This window comes from Lactuca sativa, chromosome 2 (assembly GCF_002870075.4).
Source record: "Lactuca sativa cultivar Salinas chromosome 2, Lsat_Salinas_v11, whole genome shotgun sequence".
Classification (NCBI taxonomy): Eukaryota; Viridiplantae; Streptophyta; class Magnoliopsida; order Asterales; family Asteraceae; genus Lactuca; species Lactuca sativa.
This window is the reverse complement of record NC_056624.2, coordinates 3,641,883-3,665,873: the sequence shown is the minus strand read 5'-3', so window position 1 is coordinate 3,665,873 and position 23,991 is coordinate 3,641,883. Positions and strand designations below refer to the sequence as shown.

General features: G+C 38.7%; 1 protein-coding gene across 1 annotated transcript; it reads left to right on the top strand.

The window, feature by feature from the left end:
- The first annotated feature begins 11,208 nt into the window (after positions 1–11,208).
- LOC111908554 (uncharacterized) lies at positions 11,209–12,390 on the top strand. The gene is made up of 2 exons (XM_023904373.1): positions 11,209–11,928; positions 12,064–12,390. The coding sequence occupies exons 1-2, from the start codon at positions 11,209–11,211 to the stop codon at positions 12,388–12,390; spliced, it is 1,047 nt and encodes a 348-aa protein (XP_023760141.1).
- Positions 12,391–23,991: the final 11,601 nt, after the last annotated feature.

Sequence of the window (23,991 nt, the reverse complement as noted above, 5' to 3'; positions counted from 1 at the left end):
ATTCTAATATTACTCAGCTTCACTTGGATTGTGAAATAGGCCATAAGATCCATCGCATGATTTTGCCCTTCCTAGAGTTTAAGGAGGATGAAATCGATGCCGAAGCCTACAATTGTGAGAGTGTGATATCGTCTGATGATGTCAATCCGACCTACATGTATGGACTGGACAAAACTGAGTCCTTCATTAAATCCAAGGACCACAACGACATGCTTAAAAACCTTTTGGATGAAAATGACAGACTTAAACTGAGAACCGAAACCATACAAAAATTTGACTCTTTAAACGCCAACGTAAGCTCAGAAAACAAAATTGATGTTGAAAATGCATTTGAGCTTAACGAGGACGAAAACATGAGTGAAATTTCTGTAGAGGACACGGTTGACTGCTCAGAATTTGTTAAAAACGAACCTGAAAACCACAAGAATCTTATTTCTGTAAATTCAGTGGAGTTCGCTCGATTGTCCCATCAAAAGTCCCCAATATTAGTTGAGAAAGCAGTTGTGTATCAAAAGGTTAGGACCACTCCGAATCAAGTATACAAGGTGACAGGAGTAACCGAACATCAAACAGCTGAACTCACAGCTATTGTAAATGAAGACAATGCTAATGGCTGCGATGAGTACTTCTGGGAAGCTCCAATAGATAATGCAAACAAAACCGTTGGCTTATCTGAAAGAACCTCCTGGATGAGTAAAGGAAGATACATACCTGAACCCTTGAATAAGCCGGACAATTTCGATGAGCCAAGCACCAGTGGTACGAAAGATATTCCTCAGGAGGATGATCGTTCGGCAAAAGAAGATACTCCCTCTGCTCCTTCGGCTCAAAGTAAAACTCCTGCAGTTCAAAAGGAACCAGCCAAGGAGACACTGAAAACGAAAGCGAATGTTCATCATCAACCTAAACAGATGAGGAATAGGAAGAGAGAAAGGAACCATAGATACAGGAAGAACCTTTCTGAAAGGAAACAATTCTGGCATTCCCAGAATGCATACTTCTCACACCAAGACAAGAATCTGAAGTATGAAAACAATCTTGTAGGAAAGCCTGAAAGTCACAACAACCGAAAGCCAAGGTTCGGTTCACAAGAAAATATCAACCGAAGGCAAAGGTTCGGTTCTGAAAAAGACTCCAACCGAAACCAAAGGTTCGGTTCCAAGGACAGCTCAAACCGAACGCAAAGGTTCGGTTCTGAAGTCAAAAGAAAGCAAGACTCTAAGATCGGTCCCCCCAACGATCAAAAGCAAAAGGGTCATCTAGAGTCTCCAGCCAGGAAGTCCTCTCAATAGAAACCCTCTCATTCTAATTCTTCTCGTTCTTCTAACTCTTCTACTTCCACCGATTCATCTCCATCTTGCTCTAAAGCCAATTCCCCTTTTTCTCAAAAATCTCATTCGTCAGCTGAACAAAAGGGAAAGCAGAAGGTCAATGAATCCAAACCAGAGTCCAAACCGAGCACACCCAATCCTAACAAAATAAAAGTTTTTACCATTAAAAGGAAAGATGAAACAACTCTTATAAAACGAACATATCTAGTTGACATCTCTCTTACTGTTCCCGTTCCCATGAAAAGCTCACGTGGACCCAAGAAACTTTGGGTTCCTAAATTTGCCTAATTTTTGCAGGTTATAAGTGACGAGCAGTTCGACAAAGAATGGTACATCGATAGTGGCTGCTCACATCACATGACAGGGAGGAAAGAGGAGCTTAGGGAATACAGATCTCTTGCAAATGGTGGCAACGTCAAGTTTGGAAATAATTCTTTCAGCACCATAAAGGGATACGGGATGATAACAAATGGGGACTTTACTATAAGGAAGGTGGCTTATGTGGAAGGACTTCAACACAACCTCATTAGTGTATCTCAACTTGTTGGAGGTACAGGTCTCAAAGTCTCATTCAATGATGAAGGTTCTGAAATCATAGAGAAAAGGACAAAGAAAGTGATTCTCAAGTCAGAGCGAAAGGGTGAAATGTTTCCCTTAAACCTTAAACCCATCAAAGGAAACCCAGCTATATGCTTGTTATCAAAAGCTCAATCCGACGAAAGCTGGTTGTGGCCCCGAAGGCTCTCTCATCTCAATTTTAAAGATATCAACCGACTTGTCACTGGAGGTCATGTTAGGGGTCTTCCATTGCTCAAGTTCGACAGAGATCATTTGTGTGCTGCATGCGAAATGGGGAAGTAGAGTCGTCAAAGTCACCCATCTATAATCAACACAAAAGTTATTGAACCACTCGAATTACTTCATATCGATTTGTGTGGTCCTTCATCTATCGAAAGCATCGGTGGTAGCAAGTATATTCTTGTTATTATTGATGACTTTTCACGATTTACATGGGTATTCTTTCTAAAGCTTAAATCTGAAGCGACTCAAAAGCTGAAAGTGTTTATCAAGCAAATTGAAGTACAACTCAAGAAGGTTGTTCGCAACATCAGGAGCGACAATGGTCTTGAATTCAAGAACAGGGAGTTTGAAGAGTTTCTTGCAGAAAAGGGAATTAGTCACAATTTCTCAGCTCCCTACACACCACAACATAACGGAATAGTCAAAAGACGAAACCGATTTTTGTGTGAAGCTGCCCGAACTATGCTAAGTTTCGCTTCCTTACCTCTTTATTTTTGGGCTGATGCTATTTCGGCTGCTTGTTTTACACAGAACAGGTCCTATCTCAACAAGCGATTCACGCTCACACCATATGAGATACTAAACAACAGAAAGCCCAATGTGAAATTTTTCCATGTGTTCGGCTCAAGGTGTTTCATCTTTAACTCTAAAGAACACCGCAACAAGTTTGATGTCAAAGCCGACGAGGGAATTTTTCTGGGTTATTCGCTCACATCCAAGGCATACAGGGTCCTAAACAAGCGTTCGAGAAGGATTGAAGAGACATACTATGTGACCTTTGACGATAGCTATGTCAAGAAGCTACAGGCCAAAGAAGACACCGTTGGGGAAATCTTTCCTCTAACTGGCCAGGTCACAGTCTCGGTCGCCAATTTATACGACAAATTTCTAGAGCTCTTTGACGAACCGGAGAAAGCTTCACTCTCCGAAGCAGGTGCAGCAGACAACAAAGTTGATAATATGAAGCAGATTGTCGAAGATGCTGCAAGAAAAATGCAGGAAGGAGAATCGACCACTAATGACTCTCCATCCAACAACGCTTCGGTCGAGGGGGAGCCAAGCTCTCATGTCGAGGGGGAGCCAAATTCCCATGTCGAGGGGGAGCCAAGCTCACAAGTCCAGGGGGAGCCAAATTCTACAACATCAACCGAAGGTCCTTCATCAACCGAAGGTGCTTCTCCAACCGAAGATACCTCTCCAACCGAAGGTGCTTCAACGCCTGGAAGCTCAGCACCACAAGAAACACCTGAACCTCATGTTTCTCAAAGCTCATCAATTGAGGGGGAACATAATGATATGACGCTTGATTACGACAGCCAATCTGAGCCAGAAGAAATGATTAATGCTGAACTAGACCCAACCTTTGATCCGAATTACCCTCCTCTTGTCAAATGGACCAGAGATCATCCTATCTCTCAAGTAGTTGGTGATGTATCTGAAAAGGTTCTGACCCAATCACAACTGAAGGCAAAACAGACATCCTTATTTTCAAAGGTTGAGTTTTGTATGTTTAACTCATTCGTATCAAAAGTTGAACCGAAGACAGTTAACACTGCCCTAGATCACTCTGATTGGGTTCAAGCAATGCAAGACGAACTGAACGAATTTGAAAGGAACGAAGTCTGGTGCCTCATTCCAACTCCTCCAGATGCTTCGGTTGTTGGTCTCAAATGGGTTTTTAGGAACAAATTGGACAAGGAAGGTAATGTTATCAGGAACAAGGCTCGTCTGGTGGTAAAGGGATACTGTCAGGAGGAAGGGATAGACTATGAAGAGACTTTCGCTCCAGTAGCTAGGCTAGAATCTGTTAGAATATTTCTGGCTTATGCTGCTCACAAAAACTTTGAGGTTTTCCAAATGGACGTCAAGTGTGCATTTCTCAATGGAGAACTCGAAGAAACTGTGTATGTGGAGCGACCTCCTGGGTTCGTGAACGAAAAGCATCCAAATCATTGCTATATTCTGGATAAAGCTGTGTACGGCCTCAAACAAGCTCCGAGAGCCTGGTATGAAACGCTTACAAAATTTTTAAAGATGTCTAAATTTAAACAAGGTTCGGTTGACCCAACCTTCTTTCGCAAAAAGGAAGGTAACCACCTTATGATAGTTCAAATTTATGTCGATGACATCATCTTTGGCTCCACGAATCCCAGCTTAACAGCTGAATTCAGAAAGCTGATGGAGACTAAGTTTGAAATGAGCTCAATGGGTCCTATTAACTTTTTCCTTGGTTTAAACATAAGACAGGGACCCGAAGGCATCTTTATTAATCAGGAAGCTTACACGAAGACTCTCCTAGCAAAGTTTGGCATGATGGGAGACTCAAAAGTCAAAGTCCCAATGGCATTCGGCACCAAACTTACCCCATCTCTAGATAAACCGGCTGTCGATATCACGCTCTATCGTCAAATGATAGGCTCACTGATGTATCTAACTGCTAGCAGACCTGATATCATGTTTTATGTGTGTTATTGTGCTCGATTTCAGGGAAACCCACGCGAACCTCACATGCTTGTAGTGAAGAACATCTTATGCTATCTCAAACGAACCACCTCCTTAGGTCTATGGTATCCATCCAACTCAAGCTTCTTCGTTCAAGCCTATTCTGATGCTGACCTTGGAGGATGTGGACTCGACTGTAAAAGCACAACTGGTGGCTGTCAATTCCTTGACGGGAAGTTGGTCAGCTGGCAATCCAAGAAACAAACGTGTGTGTTATTGTCTACTGCCGAAGCGGAATACATTGTCGCTGCATCCTGCACATCACAAGTGATTTGGATCCAGAGTCAACTTCGAGACTATGACTCAATATGAAGAAGATCCCACTATATTGTGACTCTGAAAGTGCAATTAGGATCTGTCATAGCCCAGTGCAACACTCTAAAACCAAACACATAGCACTGAGGTATCACTTCATCAAAGATCACGTGGAAGATGGAAACGTCAAAGTTCACTTCGTAAGAACCACTGATCAACTGGCTGACGTCTTTACCAAAGCTCTTCCTGAAGCATCATTCAATAAAATATTGCAAGGGCTAGGTATGATGGAATCAGAGTCAGTACCTCACACTACCTCTCAACCTCAAACGTAAGAAGCGAAACCAACCGAACGTTCGGGTTCGGTTCAACTATCTGACTCGCTCATTACTTCAAAGGTAGTCTTTCTCTGTTGTATATTTCTTGTACAATTTAGTTTTTCCTTGTGTTAAAAATATTTTTCCTTGTATGTCTAAATTCCTTGGTTTCTCAAAATTTCTTCAAAACCGAAACCTACCGAAGGTTCGGGTTAGGTTTTTCAAAATTTTGTTGAACCGAAACCAACCGAAGGTTCGGGTTCGGTTTTACAAAATTTTCCTAAACCGAAACCAACCGAAGGTTCGGGTTCGGTTTTTCAAAATTTTCCTAAACTGAAACCAACCGAAGGTTCAGGTTTGGTTTTTCCAAATTTTCTTGAACCGAAACCATCCGAACGTTCGGGTTCAGTTTTTCATATTCTTTCCAAAGTTTTTTTTTTTTTTTTTTTTTTAAGTTTTATTCTTTTTCTTTTCTTTTTACTTTTTTTTTAATCTCAAAAACTCCAAAAATATATTTTTTTTAATTTCTTGTGTGTTCGTGTTCGTTTATGGTGATAAATTTGATGAGTTACCTAAGTGTCCCTAGAAGCATGCTGCTGTATGTGTCTCAAGCCTCATAAGATTTTGAATAATGGCCTTCATGACCTGGTATACACAAACCTTGTCTTCCCAATAAGGCTAACTCATTTATTCTAATCGTAAGCTACCTCACTCTTTTCTCACATGAGTTAAGAGTTTCCTACTTGGTCCTTATTTTCGCAGTAGAGGTACTACGTTCTCTTACACCATCTCCATTTTATTTTTCCACTACACTCGTTCCATCATAGTAACCCTTGAAACTCTCAGAAATTACCGTTGAGGTTTATGGTTACACAACATCTGTGTTTATGATCTTAGTCTCGTGTCACTACGAGCTGCGTGAAACCCAAAATTCAACACCTAATGAATTGACGGTGAACAATTAAGTTGCTCAAGTTTTCACTAAAGGATTGACGAATGTACCCTACTAATATCTCAAATTCTATTTTGTGTGATTCCTATGAAATTGTTAAACACCATAACATTTCTTCCCTTGGGATCCAATTTTTAATTTTCTTCTGAGATTTTATATTTTTCCAAGCCACCCTTATTTAGTCTAATTACAAGAAGCCTTTCAACATTTCTTAATAAATATTTGATCGTAATTTAACGGGAATCCACACTTAAACCTTAAGGTCTCTCTTGTCCTGTGGCATTAAATGCGCGTGTGGCAATGGTAACGGCTTTTCTCTCTGAAACGACGCTAGTTGGGCGGCGTGATCCTAGGAACCTGACACTCTCTCTCCTACGTGATCATCGCACGCCTCAACTGTCATCCATCTGTCACTCAAGAACCCAGTTCATATTTCCATACGAGATTTGAAACGATTTTTCTCTCTCCTCTCACCCACTATAAAAAGCCCTCTACACCACCTTTTACCTCTTTACTTCCTCCAAAATTTCCAAAGAGCAAATACTCCCAAACAGTTTCCTGTTCATCCTCTTCTTCATACCTGCATAAATGGCTGACTCATCTTCCGTTCATGCTACCTCACAAATCCTTCCCATCCGCCCACAACAATGTCTGGTCATTGATCTTAACCCACTAGCGTACGACTCCTATATGTCACCGGTCATAGAATGTTTGAAGTATTCCCAACTTGCTCCGGCTCTCTCAAGAATTGAATCTGTGTCAATGGTGGCCCTATTGCAGGTTTACGCGACTGCCTAGTATGACAAGGCCGTCGACCGAGTGTTTTTCGAGCTTGCAGAACACAAGACCTCAGTCTCTCGCCAACGCTTCTGCACCTTACTAGGGTTTGCTGTTGACCCTTCAAGAGTTCATCCGGAGTCGATTCAGATGGGTCATCTGAATAACATGTTTTACAACATGGGATACACAGAGGTTCTCACCTTTGTCTCTAAGTTTAAAAAGTCTTGCCTGCCGCCACAGTGGAATGGCCTATTTACAGTCCTTTTCAAGGGCTTGTTGGAAAGGAGCTCAGGATCCGACGGTGCAATTCGTCTCTTCCTGTCAATAATGTACGGGGTTTACAACGGGATTAACCTGGACTATGGGTTTGTCCTATGGCAGCAGCTTATCCAGAGCCTCTCCTCCTCATCCCGACACTCTGAGGTGTCGTTGGCCCGGTTCTTGATCTTGATTACACGATGGGCCATGGATAAATTTGATGTTCCTACTGCTGACGGTGCATCGATGTCTTCTGTTGGTACGTTCCATACCAAGAAGATCATCGTCTCAGATGCATCGAAATTTTCCTTCATTGGCTCCATCCCGGAGTCAATGTATGGCGACGTGCCATCTGACAGCAGGTTAATTCGGAAGATCAAGGCGCTTAGGCCATCTGGTCCAAGGGAACTGACACCGGATATGCTTAGGTCGATTCACAATGCAAACAAACCGGTGAGCAGGGGCAAAAAGGAAGAAAAAGGGAAGCATGCGTCCAAAGCTCCAAAGGGACCTTCTCCCAAAAAGAGGAAACAACCGAAGGCTGCACAATCCCCACAGCCGAAGAGGAGGAAGACTCAACAGAAGCAAAAGCTTGTAATTCCCTCTTCTTCGAGTGACTCTGAGGGTGAGAGTTTGGGCTCTAACGGCTCTCAAGGAGACGAATCTCCTCAACGAGGCAACACACCACCTCGGTTCCCTACCCCAGAGATGGAACTTCACAATTCCCCAGTTCCTTCACCTCCACCAATCTTTACCACTGCAACCGAAACACCACCTGTAACCGACCTACCTCCCGTAACCGAACCACCACAAACCGAAACTCATACAACCGAAACTACCCATACTCAACCACCACCCAAAATTATACCAACACCCACTCAACCTGATCCTACCAAACCCACAACACCCCCAACTTCACCACCCCCTTCATCTCCTAAAAATGCCTCTGATGGCGAAAACCCTTACCTTGGTGGTGAACACATGATCTTTGATTCGGTCTACTATAGTCCGTTTCAAGTTCAAAGTGACGAGGAGGATGATGCTCTAGTGACAAAGAAGCATCTCAAAGAGCTTAACGAGAAGGTTGACCTACTTCTCGCCTCCTCTTCCAACCAGCAGTCCTCTCTTTCTGAAGCTGCCCTTCAGAAAATTGTTGATGTCTTTTCCAGGGCTCAACATGATTCGGTGGCCTCAGCAACTGCTGCGATTGATGCCTCCACCAGAGCCTGTGAGGATGCGACCGAAAAAGTCGATAAACTATTCTCCGACGCTTCTGTCCTGCTGAAGTCCTTGCAGGAAAGCACCCATGCCACCAAGACATCTTTGGAACCAATTGTTCAGCAATTGGCCAACTTTGTCTCAACGGAGTTGACTTCGTTCGCTACTCTTCGCCAAAACCTAAGCGACGACAACTCGGCACTTCGTGCCTCCATCGATGCTCGCCTCGCTAAGCTACAAGAGGATCTTGCAGCTGAGCATTCTTTGATGGACGTTCTGACGGGAAAATCAACCGCCCTCAAAGTCAAGAGCACACAACTCTCCAACTCCCAACAACAACTGGACGATCTTCGATCCGAAAGGGAGGTGATCAAAACGTGTGTTTCGGATGTCCACGCCGCATTATCCAACATCCTGGAAGCACACGATCCCATTCTAAACTTTTCGGTGAGGCGTACCCTCGCTGAAAAACTCTCTCCGGCCATCGATCTTCTCAACAAAATCGAAGGACTACCGAGTTTCGTGTCCATTCCGAAACAAGGGGGAGATGAGAAGACTGGATCGAAACCACCTCCTTCCTCTAAAGCTACTCACACGACCGAATATCCTCCGGCTGGTCAAGCTTTGGGTTCGGGTGTGAAGAACAAAGGCGAAAACTTAGCTGAGGAAGAAGATGAACAAGGAGACAAGGAGACCATTGCTGACATATTAAAAAGAAAGAACAGTCGCAAGGTTGACGATCATGCCAGTCGTGTGGCGCGAGAGGCTGAAGAAGCCGAACGCAAACAAAAGGAAGCCCACGATCTCCTTGAAAGCCGGAAGACTCTCTTCCCTGCCTGGACCAGGGAGCGTTTGATTAAAGAGGCCATAGAAACTCCTAGCGTTTTATGGCTCGAGCCAGTTATCTCGTTCGACTGCAACAATACTGTCGATTCGCAGTTCGACATGCCGCTGACTTGAAAGGCGTTCATCTTCCACGTCTTCTCAAACATTTTTGAAGTCCCTCACCCGAATGCTGAGCTTGACAGGGAGCTCATTGATTTTTATCTGGCAGCTGCTCGTCCTCAATTCCTCACTTGGAGCGCCCAGAAGATTGTAAAAGTTCGAGTGCTGAAACCTTATACCGAAGGTCGTTTTATAAACGTTCGGTTCAAGTTGATTCAGGGATCTGCAAGAAATTCTCATATTATCTCCCTGGCAGATCTAGCGAATCTAAATCCTCATGATTGGATTGTCCTGTATAATATCCTTTTGACTAATGAAGCCGAATATGGTCCCATTCTAGACCATGTCAAAAGGATGTTAGCCTGCTACATAATGGAGGTTGCCCTAATGGATCAGGAGGTCGCCACAGTCTTCAAGAAGAAACCAAAGATTCCTCCTGTGGGATCGGCCAGTGATCTAAACCAAATGCAAATGGGCAGGATCGACCCGAGACGCAACTCGGTTATGTTCACTAGAGCGGAAGGACAGAAATGTCTCTTCGCTTTAGCTGACAAGCACCTTTACACCACAACTTGTTTGGAGCATGTGTTGTTCATTATCAAACGGTGTAAAGAGAATACGGCTGATGACATCAAGTACTTCAATGATATGATCAATTGGTACATCCGGTTTAGATAGACCATTCTCTCCATCACCAAATGTCTGTTTAGCACCGTGAAGAAGAAGGTACCTGCTTCAGCTGCTGGCCCAAGTAACTAGTGAAGATCTCGCTCCAAATTGACGCAAAGGGGGAGATTGTTGGGCTGAAGATTATTTTGAAGATTGCGTCTTTTGGGCTCGATAGTATAAGTTTCTTTGCATTCCGGTTTGGGCCTGTCCAACCGAGAACCTTTTATGTTTTGTATATAAGTTTACGCTTGCATGCTTATTAGTTAACGATTTTAGAGATTAACGACATAGCGTTTCATCTAGAGTATAACAGGTTTCTTTAATCGTTCTTGTAACCTACCAATCCTCTACAGTTGATGTTCTTAATCGAGCTCTTCTGAGGATTTTGTTTAATCATTCGACACGTTTGATTCCATCTTGACTTGTTCTTATTATTGCGTTTATACAGTTTTATATTTACATACTTGTTCAAGATCTAATCGATCTTTGTAGATTAAAGGTTGGTTTAATCTCATCAAGACTAGAGGGAGGGACCTCTCTAGAATACATTTGGGTGAGACCCGTGGGCGAGGCCTGCATGATTATAGTAGTACAGGTGGGACCTGCTGGAGACCTTAGTGTAAGAGTCAAAGTATGTTGTAATTAGTCGAAGTATGTCAAATACCCTTCGTATGTTTAGTAATATATTTACTAAGGTGCTTCTATATGAAGCTTAGTGTCAATGGCATAGTATTTTTTGTATGCTTTCTGTGTCCTATAAATAGGGACATTTACTAGAGATAGACAAGAGTTGGTTTTACAGAATCCTGTCGTTGGATTCTATAAACATTCGAAAGCATAAGAGGGCTGAAAACAAGATCATATTTAGATCCGTTGTTAAATATCACATTCATACATACTCTAATTTGTTACTTACTCGATTCATTAATTCATCAATTGGTATCAAAGTAGGAATCATATTCATTGATTTGATTTTCACATTATTCAAAAAGTTTTGGATCACTTTTTTGGTTCAAAAGTTTCCACACTTTTTGAAAGTGAAAAATTCTCTTACATTTAAGGTTGTGATTCGATTCTGCATCAGAATTGTTGAATCGAATGTTCTTCTTTTCATTTCTGATTGATTCAGTTAGCTTGTTATCAAAATTTCAATTCTCATTAAAAACTCTTCCGTACAACAATGGCGAGCTTTAATCTCAATTTGATGACCTTGTTTTCTCATCTGTTAGGATCATCGACCAAAATTCCAATGCTAATTCCTGAATACTATGATCAGTGGGTTGATTGTTTGGAGGATTATCTGAATGGTCTTGATGAAGAATTGTGGTCGTGTATCTCTAGAAATGTCAATCCTCCGGCGAATGTTCAACCAATTGGATCATCTTCTGGACGTTCTGTTTTTGAAAATCAATTTGATCGTCTGAAGAAACTAGAGAAAAGGTGTGTGAGAGAATTACGAGGAGCTTTACCTCTAGTTGTGTACAATTACGTAAAGAGTTGTACAACTGCTAAAGAGATCTGGAACAATATGAATGATAAGTGTCAAGGAAGTGAGAAGAAGAAAATTAATTCAGTTAAACAGTGCTTGGTTGTCCTTAAAGATTTCAGACAAAAAGAAGGTGAAACAATTGAAGCATACTATGATCATCTGAATGAGTTAATCTATCGCTGCCATCGCTATGGAATCACCAGGACTTCAATGGAATTCAATCTCCTTTTTGTAATTGGTCTTCGAAAAGAATGGAGAAGCGTGAGTATGATGGTGAAGAATCAACAATGTTTTGATACATCAACTCTTAATGAGTTGTACAATCAGTTGAAGATACATGAAAATGAAGTAAATGAAATAGGTGAGGAATCGAAGCTAAGTTTGGGAGGTCTGTTAGCTTTAGTCTCAAAGGTGTCTTAGAAAGAAACATAAGAAAAAGTTAATTCAGAGGAGGAAGAGGGATTCATCATGAATTCTGATGATGAAACAATAGCATTTTACTCAAATAATTGTGTCAATAAATTTTTCAAAAAGTCGTTCAATTAGAAGGCTAAGCAAACTGAGGTGAAAGGAAGTTTTGTGAGTAAAGCTGCTGGTGAGGAGAAGAAGAAGGTTGAGAAGAATGATTCGAAGGTGTTTGAGGGGAAGAATGAGAAGAAGCTTAAAGGTGACTCAGGTGTAGATTGTTACTACTGCAATGGAGCTAATCACCGTTCAAATGACTGCATGCTGAGAAAGAAGGATGAAAGGAAGAATTTAGTCAAAGATGAAGCTTATTACGCTGAGAAGATTGAGGAGGTTCGTGCGAAAACAAAGAATTTGTCGTTGATAGCAACAGGTGAACAAGACGAAGCTGGAACCTATCAAATCTGATCATCTGGTGATGATGAAGAGATAAGGAATCATGGTGCATTGTATGCGAAAATGGAAGAGGATTCAGATGGAGAAGTGTTTGAAGTGAAAGGTCGGTGCTTCGTATCAAAGACTGCTGACAAATCTCCTATGATGACAAAGGTACGTTCTATTCTCAAATCTTTTAATATTCCAGTAAATGCGTATAACTCTAAATTATTATCTTTTGATGAGATTGTTACTTATTTTGATTCAATTGTTGTGTCTGCTAGCAATGAGACTAAGAAACTGTCCATGGAGTTCTTTAAGACCAAAAAGCGTTGAAATACGAAAATAAGAAAAGTTGAATGTTTAAAGTTACAAATCACAAACATAATGGTTGATAGGGATGCTTTGTCTAGTGAAGTCAAACTTTTGTTAGCATAGAGAAATATATATTGTAATTCAGCTAAGAGATTGTATGGAAAATTAGTTGATTTACATCATTCGTGTGACATTAGTAAAGAGCAAAATAGAAATTACTGCCTTTTCTAGCATTTGAGAGAGCGAAGGTAGATAATAATTCGTATGATTGTGAGAAAATTATAGCTAAATTTGACAAAGTTCCTGATGACATATATAAATATGGAATAGTCAAAATTGATGAATGTCTTGATACAAATGATTTAGTTAACATTATGAGTGATACTTTGACTAAATCTGAACAAATCAAAATTTTGAAAAAGAATGAGAATTCAACATCTGATTCTCAATCTAATTTTGCTGATATTGAAGATAATTCTGATAATATTAGTGAAATTAGTGATCTAGAGGATGTTGATTGTTCTCAGTTGTCTATTGTTAATGTTGTATCCACATCTAAAGGGAAAGAAAAAGTTAAGGAATTGATGGTTAAGTTTGTAACTGACAAACCCACAAGTTCGAAAGTTTGTGATTTGGACTTCATGGACATCAGAGATAGTCAAACTGATGATAGTGATGATGAAAATGAGGAGAAAATTTCAAAGAAAAAGAAATCCTCAAAAGACGACGAAATTCCTCGAGTTGTGGCCGATCAAGTGTATGGTGATACAAAAAAGTTCAAAAAGGTGATGAATGAACAAGGTGCTCACTTTCTGGAAACGAATACTGTGGTATATCCAAATTTCAAGTGTTTGGATGATATTACTACTGGAAATGTTGAGAATGTCAAATTAAAGTTCCAAAAGTTAGTAGAAGAAGATAACAAGAAAACAACAGACGAAGGTTTCTTTGCAAATCAAAGCACAATTGAAAACAACCTAACAAAGAATTCGTACATTTTTCAATGACAAAAACCACAAAGAAAATGGGTTGAAAAGTCAATAGTTGGGAAAGAAATTCCAAAACCAATTGTAGTGAAAAATGAAAATGTTGTCAGACTAAACTCTAAAGAATTCAAAGATCAAATTGAAACATTTTCTAAAGATAATAAAATTTCAAAAAGACAAGCAGGAAAGAAATTTTTTTGGAAGACCGTTGAGTCTCAAAAGAAATCAAAAGCAACACCTAAACCTGTTAAGTCAGTGAATTCAACAACTTTTTCAGACAAGAAGAAAAATCCTGCTCAAACAAATAAATCTTTGACTGAATCAAATTCACACAAAAATATTTTCCAAGGAAATATTCAAATAAGCACACTGAAAATTGCTTTTCTGCAAATCCACCACAAGTGTTTTCTCAACGCCAACATTTCAAATCGACTATTAATACAACATATGCTCAATCTTTTCTTATAAAACCATATGTTGATTTCCTTCCTCAAAAGCCAAATTTTCCTAATCACATGAAGAAACATGTTTTGAAAATTTCACATGAAAAAGGGTTGTCTTCAAGAAAAAATATTGATCATTGGCTAGAAGGAAGAGGAAAAATGTATCAGTCGAGTAAATTCTCAAAGGAGCAAATTCATGAAGCCTATGAGAAGTATGTGAATAGTTCATCAAATGGAAGTTCATCTTCTAAGGATTCAAATATATCAGTCAAAGCATGGAAACCAGTTGTGAAACCAAAGAATGTTAAATCATAAACTCAGGATACGAAGGGTAATGCCAGTGAATATTCGAAATCCCTTTACATGATGAGGTAGACTTTATTGATAGTCTCAAAATCAAAGTTTGTGGTTGGTTTAAAAGTTCTTCCTTACATTTGAAGTTTAAATCTAATTTCCAAGGACCCAAAAAGCCTTGGGTACCTAAATTCTTTCATTGATTGCAGGTACTATGTGACGAGCAATATGATAACAAATTGTACATTGATAGTGGTTGTTCTCGTCACATGACTGGGAAGATGGAGAATTTACTAGATTTTCGAAGCTTAAAGAATGGAGGAGTTGTGAAATTTGGTAATAATCAAAAGTGTCAAGTTAAAGGATATGAGAAAATCACAAATGGTCAGTTCGTAGTGAATCATGTTGCTTATGTTGGAGGTATTAAACATAACTTGATAAGTGTTTCACAACTTGTTGTGGGCACTGTAAATCAGTTACTTTTCAACTAAGAGGGAATCATCATTTCGAATATCAACACAAAAGAAGTTTTGCTAAAATCAAAAAGGAAAGGTGACATGTTCACATTGGACATCAATCCAATAGTAGGCAAACCTTATGTGTGCCTTGTTTTGAAAGCTACATCAGACATAAGTTGGGTTTGGAATTGAATACTTTCACATCTCAACTTTCAAAACATCAACAAACTTGTTGTACAAGATTTGGTAAGAGGTTTACATGTACTTAAAATTGATAATGATTCTCTATGTGCAGCTTCTGAAGTTGGCGCACCAATGAAACTATTACATATTGATTTGTGTGGTCCATCGACAGTTTCAACACTCAACAAGAAACGGTATATTTTAGTAATTGTTGATGATTTTTCAAGATTCACGTGTGTTTATTTTCTCAGGCTTAAATCCAAAGTTGCACAAATCATGATTGACTTTATCAAAAAGATGGAAACAACATTAAAGAAGACTGTTCAAAAGATCAAGAGTGATCATGGAGCTGAATTTAAGAACAATGTTCTTGATTTATTTTTGGTGGACAAAGGAATTTCGCATAATTTTTCGTCTCCATATACACCACAACAAAATGGTGTAGTTGAACGAAGAAATAGATCTCTATGTGAAGCATCACGAACGATGTTGGCATATGCGAATCTTCCACAATACCTTTGGGCTAAAGTAGTATCCACCGCATGTTTCACTCAAAATAGATCTTTCATCCATCGTCGGTTTAATATTACTCCGTACGAAATTCTCAACAATCGAAAACCTAATGTGAAAATCTTCCATGTTTTCGGATGCACGTGTTCTATTATGAATATCAAGGATAATCTTTTGAAATTTGAAGCTAAAGCAGATGAAGGGATTTTCTTGGGATATTCACATAATTCAGTTGCATATCGTGTTTTGAACAAAAGAACACGAAAAGTGGAAGAAAATTTTAATCTTACATTTGATGATTACTATATCAAACAAACTGAAACACATTTTGAAAATCATCCTATTCTTAAAGAAATATAAGTTGAATGTGAAACTTCATAAACATTGAATGTTGATTATGATTTAATTTTTGGTATTTCAGGTCATGCTGCTGATGCTGAACTTAAAGCGAATGATAATCATATCTTTGAACTAACGAAGCGTACTGATGATTCAACATCAAATCCTTTAGAGATAGGCGAAAGTATGCAAAATAATCGGTGGAGGGGGAGCACTTGGATTCGAATACTTTAGTTGAGGGGGAGCATTCTTTCGAGGGGGAGAATGAGAGATTGGATGCTGATGTTGAGGGGGAGCATCATTAGGTTAAGGGGGAGCATTCAGGACATAATGAAAATATTAATGATTTAAATGATGAATGTTTAATTGCAGGTTCCGAGAATGATGATTTATAGGAAGATGCACCTTTGGATTTTGATCTAGTTTATCCACCAATGGAAAAATGGACAAGAGATCATCTTAAGGATCAAGTAATTGGGAATCCACAAGAGGGAGTATTAACAAGAGCTCAAATTCGTGAAAAGAATGAGGTATTGAATAATCATCAAGAATTTTGTATGTTCAATGTTTTTCATCTCTAAAATCGAACCAAAGACAGTTAAGGTTGCAATGGAACACTCAGATTCGGTTGTTTCAATGCAATCTGAATTGTCTGAATTTGAACGAAACGAGGTTGGGAGATTAATTCCTAAACCTAAAAATGATTCGATTGTCTAGTTAAAATTGATTTTCAAAAACAAAACTCACAAAGATGGAAATATCATTCGAAACAAAGCCAGACTTGTTGTTAAAGGATACTCACAACAAGAAGGAATCGACTATGAAGAAACTTTTGCCCCTGTCGCAAGACTCGAGGTTGTTCGTATATTTCTGGCTTATACAGCTCAAAAAGACTTTGATGTTTATCAAATGGACGTGAAGTGTGCATTATTAAACGGAGAGCTTGAAGAAACAATTTATGTGGAACAACCCCCAGGTTTTATTAACGAAGAACATCCTGATCATATATATATATATATATATATATATATATATATATATATATATATATATATATATATATATATATATATATATATCTTAGATAAGGCAGTTTATGCATTAAAACATGCACCACGAGCATGGTATGCAACTCTTACTTCTTTCTTGAAGCTATCTAAATTTAAACAAGGATCTGTTGACCCTACGTTATTTCGTAAGAAAATTGGGATTCATTTAATGCTTGTTCAAATTTATGTTGATGATATTATTTTTGGCTCAACTGACCCTGCCTTGTCTAGAGAATTCGAAGATCTTATGAAAAATAAGTTTGAAATGAGCATGATGGAAAAGATAAATAATTTTCTTGGTCTAAATATTCGTCAAATAGAGAAGCAATTTTTATTAACCAGGAAAAATATACGAAGAATCTTCTAGAGAAGTTTGGATTGACGAATAGCACGAAGTTACGAGTTCCTATGGCAACTGGCATAAAGCTGGCACCTTCGTTAGATAAACTTGCTGTTGACCTAACTCTTTATAGGAGCATGATTGGTTCATTACTTTATCTTACAGCTAGTAGACCTAATATCATGTTCTCTGTGTGTAATTGTGCTAGGTATCAGTGAAATCCACGAGAACCACATCTCACTGCTGGGAGGAATATCTTTCATTATCTTAAGGGAACAATTTTGTTAGGATTGTGGTATCCTTCAAAAACTGGGTTCTCTGTTCAAGCTTATTCGAATGCGGACTTAGGTGGTTGTAATCTTGATAGAATGAGCACAAGTGCAGGATGTCAATTGCTTGATGGCAAGTTGGTGAGCTGCCAGTCAAAAAAGCAAACACATGTATCAGTTTCAACTATTGAAGTAGAATATGTGGCTTCTACTGCTTGCACATCACAAATTATATGGATCCAAAGTCAATTGCGTGATTCTGCAATTAATATGAAAAAGATTCCATTATATTGTGATTTTAAAAGTGCAATAAGAATTTGTCATAATCTTGTGCAACATTCGAAGAATAAACATATAGCTCTTCGTTATCATTTCATCAAGAATCATGTGGAGGATGGAAATATTGAAGTACATTTTGTGAAAACAACTGATCAGTTAGCTGATATTTTCATAAAGCCTTTAGATGAAAAATCCTTTGTAAGAATTTTAGAAGGACTTGGAATGATCGATGGAAATTATGTTCCATGTGAAAAGGAAGAATGATGGTTGACTAGGAATGATTCTGAGTCGCTGAATAAAAGACAAAACAATGTCATTCAATATTCAGAGGTTACTGTTCATAATCAACGCTTCGACCCCTTGAATGCGTAAATTCGTCATTTTTTAGGGGTTGATAAAATTTTGTGTGTTTGCAACAAGTACATTTTGTTTGTCATTTTATTTTCGTAAAACAAAAAAACAACAAAAAGATTTTCGTTTGTTTTGTCATTTTATTTTCGAAAAACACAACAACAACAAAAAGATTTTCATTTGTTTTGTCATTTTATTTTCGAAAAAAACAAAAACAACGAAAAGATTTTTCGTTTGTTTTGTCTTTTATTTTCGAAAAACATAAAAAAAACCAAAAAGATTTTTCTTTTGTTTTGACATTTAATTTTCGAAAAATCAAAAACAACAAAAATATTTTGTTTTTCATTTCTTTTTAGTATTTTGTTGCAGATATTCATGATGATTCAACTTGGGGAATGCTTGCAGTTCTACGGTCAGGTAAATTTTCGAATACTTTCAACTTGTAAAGTTGTCCCTAGAAGCATGCTGCAACATGTTCACCAAAGCCTCCATTGACTCAATATGTGTGTACGAAAGCCTTAATGAAATCTTTCATATGAAAATTTCTTCCCAATCAGGTTTGTATTCATATTAGTCTCCTTAGCTACCCGACTCTTCTCACATGAGTTAAGAGTTTAGTGTTTCGTCCAAATATAACAGAGGCACATTTTGTGTCGTACACCAATCTTTTTCATCTAAAAGTTCTTACACAATCACACAATCGAGACTTAGACATATCAAAAATCTGTGTTTATGATCTGACATCGTGAGACCGTGATGAAAGTGAAACCCAATTCCGAGATATGCAAAAGATATGGACGAAGCTTAGTCTCTACTCTTGGAGCGCGGCGAATTCAATACAGTTTTGTAATTCCGAGATAAAATGAGAATTAGCCAACGGTGTCTAAATGAAAGTTGTAGTACTCATAAATACCAACACATGGATATAAATAACGTTGAAAACGAAGCTCGTATGCGAAAGATATGGACAAATCTTAGTCTCTACTTTTCGAGCACGGCGAATTCGAATACAATTTTGTAAATCCGAGATACAATGAGAATTAGCCAATCGGGTCTAAATGAAAGTTGTAGTACTCTTAAATACCAACGTGTGGATAAAAATAACATTGAAAATGGAGCTCGTACGCAGAAGATACGGCCGAGGCTTAGAGACTACTCTACGATAAAATCCCTATAAATAAAGGATGAATCCTTCATATTTCCTTCACACCATAACCTCTATTTCTCTATCTAACTTCTCTCTAGCCTCCTTAAACCCCTACCAAGTCTAGGGAACCTCCCTATCATGAGAAGGAAGCCCCGGAGCGCTCGACAACTCCGAGAAGAAAGGCTTTCGGCTCAGAAACACTGCTCCAGCGAAGCCCGGTTTTTTTAATAAAAATATGTTGTAAGTGAGCTACGCCTACACTATTTCTAATATAGCTTTTATTTAAATGTAGTAATGTTATTACGACCTTATAATAATAATAATAATAATAATAATAATAATAATAATAATAATAATAATAATAATAATAATAATAGTAATAGTAATAATAATAATAATAATAATAATAATAATAATAATAATAATAGTAATAGTAATAATAATAATAATAATAATAATAATAATAATAATAATAATAATAATGATGATGATGATGATGATGATGATGATGATGATGATGATGATGATGATGATAAGACTAGTAATTAGTCACGGTAAATATTAGATTAAAATCTAGTGGTAATAATACTAGGTTTCATCGAAGGAAATTATATTGTTAAGAAGGGAAGCACTGTCCGAGTTTGGAATCATCCCTTTAACAAGTGAGTGCATGGTTCCTTTCATATTACACATAGATATGAAGTATTTAATATAAATTACGTGCTGTGAGTGCATAGTTACTTTAATCTTACACATAGTTATGAAGTATTTTATATAAATTACATGCCATGTGTGCATATTATCTGTATACTTGTTGTCTATGCTGGATGAATGATTTTATACATGTTTTAAATGATTTAAACTGTATATTTATTTTATATCTACAAATATGTTGGGATAAAACGTACGTAGATGAAATAGTTGATGGGTGATGAAGTAAAATGATGAGAGATAGGTGATGATAATTAGGTGAGGACAGATAGGTGATGATGAATCGGTGATGTATGATCAAAGATACTATAACCTTGTCCGGAAATTTGGAGATGCAGTTATCTACCAGAGTATAGATGGCGACCACGAACTATTATAGACAACCCTGTGGAAACACTAGCAGCCTTATAACATGTAGGTTATGATTTCAGGCGATTTTGTAACTACGTATTCATGCGGTGATACTTTGATCCCTTACTATGAATTACGAGTTCAGGCCATGTTGTAACTATGTATTCATGTGATGATACCCTAACCCTTGTTGGGCACATACTGTCTATGTATTGTAGGCGATGATCCTTAGGGAGAGTCCTTAGGAACAAACATATAAGGAAATGCGATGTAAGGAGATGAGAGGTAAATATGATGTAGGAGACGACCCTTAGGATAAATCCTTTGGGAAGGTACTTAGGAATAAAGAAGATAATGGGGATGGGTAATTGGGTTAATTGTTTGATGATTAAACATAATAATTATATTACTGTGGGTTGAAAACCCTATGTACTCTCTAGGTTTCCCAACCTGACCCACTCAGTTTACTTGTATCACAAGTGACAATGTGAAGTTACATTAAACTGAGAGAATAAGGAGATATAGATCACTAGTGTAAATGAATGTAAGTTCTGTTTATGCTTATGTTTCTATATTGACGATGACATCCCAGATGTTTTAAAGGAAATAAAAATACATTTCTTCGGAAATGCTTTAATAATGAAATTATCATGTTTTTCTAGGAACAAATTCCGCAATGTTTTTATTGAAAGAGATACTATGATTTTTATAAAGCATATACAAATTCGGTCTTTTCTGGCCGTGAAAATGGGGATGTCATAGTTGGTATCAGAGCATTTGTTTAAGCGAACTAGGAATATGGATTTATTTCTAGACTTAAACTTAGAATGCTAAGCAATGATTGTAAGGAGTGTGTCTTAGGTAATACACATGAATAGACACAAGCACTAGATTATTTAGGGAAAAATGCCTAACCTGCTTTTATGTGCTAAATGATTTATGATATGCATTATATGATCGGATCTATGGTCTATTGCCGACTAGATCTGGAAACTTTATGTGTTCAAGTTTCTAAACGTTTAATTACGGTATTAGAACTGGCATATAACTTTTTAGAGAGATACGGGGATTTATATGTTAATCATAGATAAAATCTTTCCTATCTTAATTCTCATCATTACAGACCGACTGTCTGATTTGGTGTATAGATCGAAATGGAAAGAACCCAAAGTGGAGTCGGGAACATGAATGGAAATAGGAATCAACAACCCGAAGTGATTGAACAAATACCTATTGTAGTAACCGCACCCGAGCCAATCACCATGGCCAGGGTAAAAGCGATGAACCAAATGATGTTGGATCGTCAAATGGAGGAAAGAAGGGGTTTACTTCAACAAAATTGAGAGGAACTTACGATGCCTACTGAACAGCCCGAGCTGAATGATGGGAAGTCAGAAGGAGAGAACTACAGTGGGACGGTTGGTCAAGAAAACCCACCAATAGTTAGACGAAACAATCAGGATAGAGGAAATGATGAACGTGGATGCAAGTACAAGGATTTTATGGCATCCAAACCCCCGAGTCTTTCTGGAAGCGCATCACCGGTGGAAATTATGGACTAGATCTTTGAGATGGAGACAATGTTGGAGAGTTGCGAGTGTAGCAACCAACAAAAGACCGCCCTTGCAGTCCCTCTGTTAAAGTATGTAGTACTGAGCTGGTTGAAGCTACTATCTAACACGATGCCCAAGGGAGAAGGAAGCAAGATGTCTTGGGAAGATTTCCCAGTGCAATTAAAGATGCAATAGTGCTCTGAGCAGGATCTTCTGGAGATCAACAATGAATTCTAGAATCTAAAGAAGGGGAGGATGAGTGTCATCGAGTATGCTGCAAGTTTACAGAGAATATGAATGTAACGTCCCAAAAATATAGTCTAAAAATTTCGTTTTAAATTAATAATAAAACCATAGTCATCTAACATTGTATAAAAATCATCACCGATGTTTCTCAACATGTTATAACAATTTTCAAAATATATCAGAGTATAAGCATCCCTGACTGAATAGATGGTGTGTGCATTGCAATCTTCCCGAGCTCCTGTTTTGAAAACTGAGTACCTGAAAGAAAAACTGAAACTGTAAGTACGAAGCTTAGTGAGCTCCCCCAAACTACCACATACCATATAATAGCATATAAGCACATATTGGGCCTTGCCCACTGCATCAGACCAAAGTCCGGAAACTGCATCAGACCGAAGTCCAGAACTACTAGGGCCTTGCCCTCCGCATCAGACCGAAGTCCAGAAACTGCATCGGAATGAAGTTCGAAACTAACCAGGGCCTTGCCCTCTGCATTGGAACAAAGTCCGGAAACTGCATCAGACCATAGTCTGGACCTAACTAGGGCCTTACCCTCTGCGTCAGACCGAAATCCGGAAACTGCATCGGATCAAAGTCTGAAACTAACCAAGGCCTTGCCCTCTGCATCGGACCGAAGTCTGGAAACTACATAAGATCAAAGTTTGGAACTAATTAAACATGGCATAGCATAAGTATAACATATAACATAAATACATATATTGCATACTGCAACGGAGCGTAGTCCGGAACACATAACATATAATCCTTCCTGAGTCACGAAGACATCAAACATACTAACTACTACATCAGACCGAAGTCCGGAAACTACTACTAACTAAACGGGCCGGAATTGTGGCCATAGAACCGTTCCTACCGGAAGGAAACTCACCTGAACTGCTGAACTCGGCCGGTAACCCTCTAGCTGCTAACTGACAACTCTCTGAAACGCTGCTCTAGTAGCTCCTTGAGCTACCAATACCAATAATAACACTTAGCCTAAACTGTCCTCCCAAGGTCAACTAAGTCAACTTAGGTCAAAGTCCTGGTCAAAGTCAACCTTCCAGTTGACTCGACTCGCCGAGTTGTTCTACCAACTCACCGAGTCCATGCTCTTCTATCTCAGAACAACCCCGACTCCACTCATCGAGTCTGGAAATAACTCGATGGGTTCTCCTTCAACTAACACTTCGGGACCATCTTCAACTAACTCGCCGAGTTCATCCTTGAACTCGTCGAGTTCAACATCATAGCATGAATGTCTAGGCTTTGACTCGCCGAGTTGTATGAAAAACTCGTCGAGTTCATCTTCGTAAGTAAGTAGATTGTCTTGGACTCTCCAAGTTCCTCATTGAACTCTTCGAGTGCTATGATCTTGATGATCATTATGGGTCCAGACTGACTGAATCCTCGCTAACCCCACTCACTGATCCGACTAATAAACTGAAGGGTTTGGGTTTACAACCCGACTCGCCGAGTCCATGAACTGACTCGCTGAGTTCTCCTTGTGACATCTCTACTTTGTTAATTACAGTCTGTTCTAACACCTCCAACCCATTGATTTGGACTCCAAATGCTAGCGTTGCATGTAAAGTTGCTAACTTTATATGCATGCAAGGTGTTAAGCTAGAACACCAAATCCAAGCTAATATGAAGGTCTAGGTTATGGAATGAGGCTATGGTTAAGTAAAGCTACCCCCCTTAGAGCTCCGCAAGCTCAGAAATGCTCAGATCTCAAGTCATTTTCGTCCTCAAGGCTCAAAGTTCGGATTGCCCTTGGAAATGGTCCAAATGTGACAAAATCTATGCTAGA

Bases quoted from the DNA above. Each gene is read 5' to 3' on its own strand.
- LOC111908554 (XM_023904373.1), top strand. From the start codon at position 11,209: ATGGCGAGCTTTAATCTCAATTTGATGACCTTGTTTTCTCATCTGTTA. The intron at 11,929-12,063 runs GTGTCTTAGAAA...TCGTTCAATTAG, and splicing joins TGTTAGCTTTAGTCTCAAAG to AAGGCTAAGCAAACTGAGGT.